General features: G+C 44.1%; 1 protein-coding gene across 1 annotated transcript in view; it reads left to right on the forward strand.

The window, feature by feature from the left end:
• Nucleotides 1–10,811, forward strand: part of Sulf1 (sulfatase 1) — a 165,372-nt gene that overhangs the window by 81,529 nt on the left and 73,032 nt on the right. Inside the window, exon 5 of the mRNA XM_023722391.1 lies at nucleotides 5,757–5,996. Within this exon, the coding sequence (XP_023578159.1) occupies nucleotides 5,757–5,996 (240 nt within the window). The remainder of the gene's footprint in view (nucleotides 1–5,756; nucleotides 5,997–10,811) is intronic.

A 10,811-nucleotide genomic window follows, 5' to 3' on the forward strand; every position in this document is an offset into this window, starting at 1 on the left:
TTTTTTTTGGAACCAGGGATTGAACTCAGGCCCTTGCACTTGCCAGGGAAGCGCTTATTCCACTGAGCCATCTCCCTGGCCCCCTGATGTGAGTTTTTCTGGCCATGATAAAAGCACACAATAAGGAACACTCAAATGCTGAGATAATTGAACCAGCAAAACTAAATCTTTGTTTAAAAGTTTAATATGTTAGAGGAATAATTCCAACTCTATGTGATTTTGGTCACTTGGGTCAGTGGGATGTCTCCCTCTGGGCCATTTTCACTCAGCTTGTCTAGGAGTCAGCTGTCAGAGTGGGTCAAACAACTGAGCCTTGTGAGTTCCCTCCAGCCTAATCTGTCATACACACTCCCAAAACCCTGTCTGGAGGCTTGATTTTTTTTTTTTTTTTTTTTTTTTTAGGAACGGGGGACTGAACTCAGGCCCTTGTGCTTGCCAGGAAAGTGTTTATTCCACTGAGCCATCTCCCCGGCCTGGAACCTTTGATTTTTAATTCAACTAAAATTTCTTCTTTTCCATTGCATGTTTTTTATTTTATTGGTACATTTTAGATATACCTAATGATAGCATTCATCATAGAGAGTCTGTACCTATACGTGAGGTATCTTGCTTCTTTTCTTCCCATTCCTCTCCCCTGCCTTCAACCTCTTTTCATGCTTATTTACAAAAACTTAATTCAGCTGCAATTTCAGGCATGGGGAACTCACAGGTTCCCAGAGGCTGCTGCTTCTCTCCCAGTCACTGCAGACCTATCTGGCATACGGGTGCACAGCTGAAGGCTGTCACAGCATCCCCCGCCCTACAGGAGCAGTGGCAGATGTCCCCAGTCCCCACCTGGAACTCTGGCTCTCAGACAGCATTTCTTGGCAGTCCTGGGGCTCAGCTGTGGCCTGGACCTTCCCTGTCACCAGGCCAGCTCAGTGAGCGGCGTCCACATGCCAGCTACACAGGCCTACCCTCGGCAGCATCCTAGCATCCCTGGTAGCCCTCTCACAGAACAATTGAAAACATTCTTGAAGTTGGGATTGTGCTAAGGAGTTCAGAGAGAGTGGGAAGAGGGGGAAGAATGGTTGTGAGCCAACATCAGCGTCATACAACAGAAAGAGCACAATCCCCTAGCTCCTCTTCACCCAGCTTTCGGAATTCACCTGTGGATTTCAAAGTAGATGAGAAAGGCAGAAGGGTGTGGTGGAGTTGAGGTGGTCCCAGAGCAAAATGTAGCATCCCTTGGTATCTGCAGCAGATTATTGGTTCTAGGATCCCAGAGGTTACCAAACACAATCCTTAAGTCCCTTCTATAAAGTTCTATGGCCTTTGTATACACCCCACACCCATTTTTTCCATACACTTGAAGCCACCTCTAGATTACTTGTAATACCCAACACTGTAAATGCTATGTAAATAGTTATTATACCAGATTGTTTAGGGTATAATGATAAGAGAAACAGTCTGTGCATGCTCAGTACAGACACAAGCTTTTAAAAAATATTTTCTATCTGTAACTGGTACAGAAAGTACAATGGGGAACCCCTCAATACAGAGGGCGGAATGTACAGCCACATTCCCAGCCAGTCATAAGAAAGGAGCCCCCTTAACAGAACTATGCCTGTGCTTTTCAGCAACCTTGGGAATGATGTAGGAGAGCTGGCATTAGCCCCATTTGCTGGATGAAAAGTGCAACCAAAACAAATGAAGTGACCTACACAAGCTAACTTGTGGTAAAATCTGGATATTTCCCCCAAGGTTCAAGTTCAGGGCTCTTTTCTCAGTCTTGTCCTTGATGTGAGTGTGGATCTTGGCGTGAGTGTTTCACCACATCCTATGGTCCCACCAATGAACAGCTCTAACAATAAAGAGCCAGCACTTTTTTGCATTTTAGGTACCCAGAATCTGAAACTTGGAAAAGTAAAGAGCTGCAGTTCAAAACAAAACTGAGCTTCCCCCTGATAGGCTGGAACACTGTCCCTTCCACTGTTTCTGACAGCTGTGACTGCCTGATTAAGAGTTCTATCGCAGAATAGCTTTCGGGTACAGCTGGCCAGTGAAAGTCCAGTGGTGCCGTCATGGGGGCAGTAGACCTAGTGCAAAGCACTGTTATCGACAATAATCAGTGCACATCACAAAAGATACAAAGGCACTTTCCTTAGGAGCACTCTGGCTCAGCAGCGTGAAGAGGTTCGGGTTCCTGTGCGCCATTGTCAGGCTCCCCCTAGAATCCACCAAGATGAGAGGCCCTGATTAACGCCAGCATGATGGTCAGCTGCTGAAGACAGGGAGGCCTCCCCTGGGCCTGAGGCACTGAGATCCTTGCAGGCCTGGACAGGCGTTCGTGTCTGTCGACACCTCCCCTAAGAGGCCAGATGAAACATAAGATGAGACTGCAGAAAGTGAGGCCAATCCTGACAGCAAGCAGACTTATTTCAGTTTTGCTGTCTTGTAAGCATCAATGTCACAGCCGGTACTAAGCCTATACAGAGCTTCAGAGCAAGCCTCGGGGTTGTTGCTGCTTGCGTTTGCTCCTGGACTCTACTCATGAGACTTTCCCAGTGCACCTCAGCTTCATCATCTAAAGTACAGGAATCATCATACACAGACCCACCACACAGATTTACTGTTGGAATTAAATGAGTTGCCACAGGCAGAACACATCGGAAGAAAACCTGGCACACACTAGGTGTGGACTGCTGTGTATCTTACAGCCTTGAACATGGTCTGAGCCACTTAGAGTCTCCAAACAGGGTGTTCATCAGTCTCCCCTAGCTTTATGCTTCCCTGATACTGGGCCCAACCTCAAACATCTCTCCAAGTGTGGCTCATCAGCAGGCAACATCCGGGTCACCTGGACACTTGTGAAATGTGGAAATACTCAGGTCTTCTCCCAGATTTACTAGCGCAGCATCTCAAGGTGAACCTAAACTTTGATGACTTAGTGTGCTCTTTGGGTGCGTTTTACAGGTGAACAAACATTGCCTTAGAATCTTCTGTCTGCTGAAAAACTAAGTCCTCGCCTACAGCGGTACAGCTGCACCATTACTGCTGCTCATGGGCATGTCGTGTCCTCATCCTCAGTGCACTGGCATGTGGACTGGCTGGATCAGGAACTTTGGAAAAGAAATTGTTTAGGACCTTTGCACCATTAATTCAGTTAATTAGAAAAGGTATGACACCCAGGATGAGAGGAGAGGCCGGCATGAGGCAGCTCCAGCAGCACGGATTGGCTCAGTGTTAGCCCCTGTGTTTCTATCACCTTTTTGACTTCCACTGTGCTTTCCACCTCCACCCCACATTTGCAGCCCCATTGACTATGGGCCTGAGGTTGCCAGGATGGGCTTCAGCCCTGGGATGATGGCCTCCAGCTGCCTTCCTTTTTTATTTGAACTCAGCCAAGCCCCATAAAGGAAGCTCAGAGAGCTCATTCTTTTAAGTAGACTATTACACAGTGAAAATCCATCAGTGGTGCTTGCTGCTTTCCCCAAATTCAAGACACTACAGACCTGGCACAAGGAGAGAGGGGCTCAGTGACATTGAGAGCAAATGTCCACATTGTCCACATTGATCTGTGTCCAGGGTGCTTCCCCTGTATGATCAACATGAATAAAAACTTCAACACTTCTGACGTGGACTTCTTTGATCTGCTGGACATATTCTTTTTTAGTTACTTCTTTGCCACCAGCAAAACAATTCCTTCTCTAGCCTTCTCCCTGTGCTGAAAGCTTTGAGGTGTTAGTCAAGTCACAGCCCTCTGAGGAATGACAGCATCGCTTGGGCCTGCTTCTTAGATGCTATGACAGGGTCACAGTGTGGTCCAAATTCCTCTCACTCCAAGGCTGGATGGCTTCAGCAGGTTCGCGGGTGTACCCTGGGTGTGCCAGCCCATGCCCACCTCGGCGCATTCGCCTTTACTGCTTGGAGCCACTCAATGGCTTGTCTTTAGTTGCTCATTCCATTAGGAAGGAAACCACCCTACATCTTGTCTCTTTCATTAAAACCAAATATCTTGGCCCTGTATCTATGCTATATGCTTACTCTACCTTCTACATCTCACCCAGCAGATTCTTTTTTTTTTTTTTTTTTTTTTTTGCAGAACCAGGGATTGAACTCAGGCCCTTGAGCTTGCCAGGCAAACACTTATTCTACTGAGCTAACTTCCTGGCCCCACTTTTTTTTTCATGCCAGATTAAGGTACTAGTTTTGTGACTCTGCTTGATTTTTCCCACTTCCATATCAGCCATGCCATCCTCCCTTGTCCTCAATAATACACTCCACCTCCTTGGACATTTTCCTCCCACCGTCTTTCATTTGCCTTCACTTCCCATTTCAGAACTCTGTGCGCCTCCAAGTCTCCTCTCTCCTTCTATATACTGCATCTGCTGTGTGCACAGTTCTCATGGATAGGTTGCTTTACAAACACTCCCAAGCAGTTCTGTATGTAGGCTGTTGTCTAGGAAGTTCACAACGAAAGACCAGAAAAAGGATTTTCCTTTTCTTTTGCTAATGCTACAAGTTAGGGATGAACCCACAGTGCTGAGAGTATGAGCCATGTGAAGTGGCTGCTCCCTATGTGTTGTTCACTGATCACAAAAAGTTGCTTGGTTCCTGGAAGACAACCAGAAGGGAGAGGAGAGAAAAAGAACCGTTAGGCATACATGTTTAGAGAGCTCTCGAGAGACCCACTTAAAAACCTTCCTCCTGGTTTCGTAGGCATCGTGTGAATGGAAAAAGTTAATATATGAAGAAACCGGCTCAAGTGTGGCTTCTTGGATTGTTGCACGCTCTTCTGCTCTGAATGCCTGCCTGGTTTGCATTATGATTTCCTTCCTTGCTGGAAAACATAGACTCTCTCCCCTTCTTTGGAAGGAGTGAGACCTGTTGGAAATCTGAGGCTCCGGGATTCAAATGCAATGGGCTTGGCTGGAGCGCTCTGCAGTGCATTTCTTGACAAGTCCTGAAAAGACTATTGAATTCTGGCTTGTGTTTTTCTGCAGGGTTTGGATGTGTTTCAGCTGCAGTGTTTGGCTAGAGAGAGTAATCAAAATAGACTTTTTTCCTTCCTTAGCAATCTTGTGTTACTCTTTCATTCTCGTAGCTAAAACAGAACATTTTACAACCATGAGATACCTTGACTGCAATAGAACCGTAAGTCAATCTCAAGCAAACCATCTACCTTTCAAAATTTCAAATATAAATCGCTCAAAATATAACCTGGTGGTCCTGGCCTGATAGAAAAATTGGTACGTGTTTGGTTTGCTTGCTATAGGATCTTTTAAAAAATAAATTAAATACAGGAACCTTTATAGAAGGAAATTTTATCTAATGAGGGTTTGCTCCCTCCTTTCTATGATTAAAATGTAGCATCTACGAATCCCTGTGGTGTCGCTGGTGTTCTCCAGTGTGGTGGGCGGGAGGGCTCTGATACTCTGCGTAATGGGCTATTGTTCTCTGTAATCTTCAAAGGGCTCTTGGCCTTTGAATGCGCTCCACATCTAAAATTCTAGCTTTAATTATCAGATTAGTCTTCTTCTTTTTTATTCTTTGTGACTAAAGACAGGAGAAGCTGAAATGTGTTCATTATGCCACAAAATACTGGAGCGGGTAGGATCCATTTTGCTCTGGAAATGAGAGCTTACGGAGTTAGTACCTTCAAGGTAAGGGAGGGAAATTAATAAATCAGGCAAAGAGGGACATTGAATGAGAGGACATAAATGGGCATCCGCACAGTACTCGTTGCTGAACAACGCTGGAATTGTGCCTTTCAGGGTCCCTGCAAGTCATGAACAAAACAAGAAAGATTATGGAGCATGGAGGGGCCACCTTCACCAACGCCTTTGTGACCACACCTATGTGCTGCCCATCCCGGTCATCTATGCTTACTGGAAAGTATGTGCACAACCACAATGTCTACACCAACAACGAGAACTGCTCTTCGCCCTCATGGCAAGCAATGCACGAACCCCGGACCTTTGCCGTCTATCTTAACAACACTGGCTACAGAACAGGTAGAACACCATATTTCTAGCCTGAGACGTTTGGTATATGTCATAGGCAGAGGGAAATACATTGTGCAGTGTAATATATGGGAAGCCCTACTAGGCCTGAAAACCAAATTGGTCTAGTTTCTCTGTCAGAATCTTCATCTTTTTTGTATTCCTGATCTGTCACTATAACAGAATTCCTGAGTCTAGATAATCTATAAAGAAAAGAGGCTTATGTAGCTCACAATCTGTAAGGGAGGAAGCCCAAGAGTGTGGAAGGAGCTCCTCACAAGGGCGTTGAACTGGGTCTGAGTCTGGCAAATGGTGGAAGAGCAAGTCTCTGCAGGCAAGAAAAAGCACAAAGACCGGCTCACCTGCTCTTGAGGTGCCTAACCTATTCCTCTGAGGAAGGGGAGATCCCCTTCTAAAGATGGATCAGCCCTCACAGTCCCACTTCCCACCCCCGCCACAATGATGATTTCAACCTGAGTTTCAGAGGAAGCAAGCTTTATTCCAGCCACAGCAATTACTTTTTATAATGAAAAATGTACCAGTGACTGATCCCTTAAAAAAGTCAGGATTCTCAGTGAGCCCACCAGGGCCCCCAACAGTTGGGACTTTTCTGGAATAACCCCAAAATAAGCAGTTTTGATTCCATTTGCCTCTTTACCAGTGCTTGACATGAGCCATTACTTAGATGCTGGTAAATTCCTGCTGACTGTTTCAAATAAGAAATCGTTCTGTTTTCAAGCTGTTTAGCACCATCTCAGGCTCTGCAGCACAGTAGATGATCAAAGTTACTTATTACTACTTGAATGAATAACTAAGGGACTAAACCAACGATGTGCATCTTATTGATTTGTTTACAATCAATTATTATTCATACATAATTAATAGAGCTCTGAGAGTTGTTTTAGCTTACGTCATCACTTTTAGGTCTGCAGTATCTCTCATCTCCATCTTCTAGGAAGGGAAATCATCCCGGTTCCTAGACCTAGCTTCAATGTGTAAGTTACCAAGGGCAAGATGATGCTTTTTGGTTAATAGGTCTCTCGAAAGTTGGGGACTACTTTCAAGAGATAGTGAAAACATCAAGCCCATCTCAATGAGAAAGAGCTGCAAGATCTGCATGACAGCCTCTCGGCCCTCATCGTCCAGTGCTGGCCGGCCAAGTGTTCTCAGAGTGTGTTTTCTTGACAGGAAGTAAGAATGTAGATGGAGAGAGTGCAGTGCAAAAGTAGTTTCCGGTGTTTGGGGTTTTTTTCATCCAGAATCACCTAAACTAATTCATAAAAATTAAAGATACTATTTTGAAAACTCATTGGAAATGATTATCAGGCCTATAGGTTCTCTATTCTGAGGGTTTAAATGTAAAGGATTTCAAATAAATATTCTCTTAAATCTACTTTAAAGATTAAATTAATCTTTCCTACTGGACCCAGGAAATATATGGTCATTTGCTTTTTCACAGAGCGGCCCATGGGCGCTTAATACTTGTTATTTATGGATGAAAATATTGACTATGCATGGATAGCAGCATCACTCACAGGCGTCTCAAGATCTCTGCTCGGAGAAGTAGCTCCTCCTGTGATCTTGAGGGTGCTTCTGCTTAGGAGAGAAACTAGGTTACAGGGAGGTTATGGAAAGCCATGGCGTGTTTTCTCACGTTGGTGATTTAAGCTTACAGCACCTTTCATCTGAGAGCACTAAAGCAATTTGCAAATCCATCAGCCCTCCCTGTAGGGTTCACAGACAGCAAGTGTACTTGGCTGTGTTTTATGACTGAAGTGGGGGTTTTAAATGCTGGGTAACCAGTTCAGGAGCAGCAGATGTGGTTCCCTAATGCCTGGTTCCTAATTTTAACCACTAAATTGTGTTCTCAAGGGAAGTGTGGTATGAAAACTGTGCCTCCCAGTTCCCAGGCTCCCTAAAATATAATTCCTACAGTGGGCCCAAAGCAGGAGGAGCTAGGCCTATCATCCTCCCAGAGTGGCCTGGGTGATGTTTGTCATAAGAAAGATAGGTGTAGGGAGGGGCCCTGCCAGGACTTAGTCAAATGGGGTGGGCCCTGTTGTTTCAGCTGGCTCAGAGGTGTTGAGAAAGGAGACAATTGCTCTGGTTTCTTATATACTCTGTGCCGAGCATTTTATTGATGCTATCCCTAGGCTTGGTTTGGTTTGTACAATATTGGAGATTTCTAAAAAACAAAGTGAAGCCAGCATAGTGATACATAGCTGTAGTCCCAGCACTCAGGAAGCTGAGGCAGGGGGATTGGATCACTTCAAGTTCAAGGCCAGCCTGGGCTACAAAGTGAATTCAAGTCCAGCTTGAGCTGCATAGCAAAACCCTATCTCAAAAAGACCAAAAAAAAAAAAAATCAGCCAGTGATTGAACCCAGGCTCTTCATACACAGCTGCATCTCCAGAAATTTTTATTTTTTATTTTGAGACAGGGTCAATTTAAATTGTTAAGTTGCCCAAGCTGGGCTCAGATTTGCAGCCCTCCTGCCTTAGCCTCCAAGAGTGCTGGGATCAGAGGCCTGTGTCACCATTCAGCACCTTGATTCACCTAGTTCGTACAGCAAGCTTGCAGAGAAGCTAGATGTTTGACAACATGTCATGGAGTTTTAGGGAAAGGTTGCATATTTAGAAACAAGCTTCTTGTAGTGAAATTTAAAAAAAAAAAAAAAAAAACCCTCTGCACATTGCAGAGTTTACTGGATCATCAGGATAATGACCATCAGGATTTATGATAATCAGGATAATAAATCAGGGGCACTAAGAAGCACAGCACACTCTGTCACATGTTTCAGTATTCCTGTGCCGTATCCACTCCATGATGGCTTAGTTTCCTTACTTTTTTAGAGGAATGGAAGTACAGATGCAGGTTACAGTGGCACTGACATGGGGAGAGTCTGCATAAAGAGAAGGTCCCCAGGCTCTCTCCAGAGTGTTGCCCTAACCCGTGGGGAAAGGCCAGAATGAAATGCGCGCTAGGAGGCTTTCCGATGGCACCCACAAAGCCCAGCCAGCCCGCTTTTCCGGGGTATTTCCACCAAGGGACACACATAAGTTTGCTCCTGGAGAACTAACACTGGCTTTCCCAATGATTGAAGCAAATCACTCACCACACTCATAGCTTAGTGTGCTGCTAGGAAGTGGGGTCCTGTGCAAGGCCGGTCCCTGAGGACCTGCCTCCAGAGGGTGCTCCTGTCCTTGCAGCTCTTCTCCTGTACTCTGCTTTGTAACTATCATGAATGAAGCCAATATTTTTTCGTCATGCCCTTCCACCATGTCGTTCCTGCCCCGGAGCCAACCAGGCCATGCAATGAAACTTCTGACACCATGAGGCAAATTAAACCTCTCCCTGCAAGTGTGTGTGTCCTATATGTGCTCCCTGCGATAATAAAGCTGAGTAGTACAGGCATGCTATAAGAACTGGCAAGCAGATAGAAACTGTTTAGGCACTGAACTAGTGAGGGAAAATAAAGTATAAATGTTACATTGCTTTCTTAACAATGAATCTATTGTTTGGAATATTCAGCTGCAAAACTAAGAAAAGTAGTGAAGGAAACTGAAATAATGTATGGTACGTAAATATCCATCTAGACAAAAGCATAAGGCACCACTAAGTTTTATGAAGAACAGCTCAGAAAGATGAGTTACTGAGAGGCACCCAGAATATATGGATTGAAATGAGTTGAATTGATCCAACATTTACTATTGCATGACATGACCTTTTTCCCACAACTCAGGCATATTTTTGGGCTGGTTATAGCCTAAATTTTTCTAACTTTACTCATGGAAAATATGAGGCTACAACTACGTAAACATTCAGGAAGGAAAAAACAGTAACATGTCAGTTGCCCTCTGTCTGACAAGTGAAATGGGGATGATGGTGCATTATCTACCATGAAAATGAATGTTCTACCTGAATTTGCTAAAAAAGAAAAAAAGATTAGCGCACATTTCTTATGAGGTGACAGACATGAGTATAAAACAAAACAGAACTTTAAGGCAGAGAAGCCCTCCCACAGTTGCAGCAGCACAGCAGGTGAGAAGAAGCACCCCGAGAGGCAAGGAGCCGAAGCCGCAGTCCCTGCCCCTCCATTTGTTCTGTAGACTCACAGAAGTTTTTTAATCTATACATTGCCAAAATCAACCCAGAATGAATTCTAAGTTTTCTCTCCTATGCAAAACTATACCGCAACTTCATTATACTCAATGCAATTATTATAGTGATGCAGTTAGAAATTATAGTGTTCAAATTACAATTATAACACATAGAATATATATGAAATTTAATCACCTGTGATTTAAATTTTAGTCACAGTAGCTCCATCATATCATGAATGGAAGGGGCAACATTTAGTAAAGACCTACCAAAAGATCTTGAATTATTTTTGGAGACAGGGCCTTGCCATGTCACCAAAGCTAGTCTTGAACCCCTATGCTCAGCCTCCCAAGGAGCTGGGACTTCAGGTGGACCTCAGACATGTGCTGTCCTGTCTAGCTTTGTAAGAATCATTAGTTAACAATTCTTTTGTCACAAGTCAACTTAATCTATTTTCCAATTTCATCTCTTTTCACATTATAAAATGTACTTACATTAGGGATAGCATGCATATTTATTTATTCTTTAATATGGAATTTATTTAATTATAGAGTTCACTTAAAGCAAAACAGTATTGTTAGTCTGATTTTTTTTTTTCTTTTGCCATACTTGGGATTGAACTCAGGACCCTGCACTTGGCCAGGCGAGTGCTTATTCTACTGAGCTACCTCCCCTGCCTCTTAGTCTGATTTTTGGCAGGTGCATATACATGAAGTACACCACAAA

This window comes from Octodon degus, unplaced genomic scaffold (assembly GCF_000260255.1).
Source record: "Octodon degus isolate 3935 unplaced genomic scaffold, OctDeg1.0 scaffold00091, whole genome shotgun sequence".
NCBI classification, from domain to species: Eukaryota; Metazoa; Chordata; class Mammalia; order Rodentia; family Octodontidae; genus Octodon; species Octodon degus.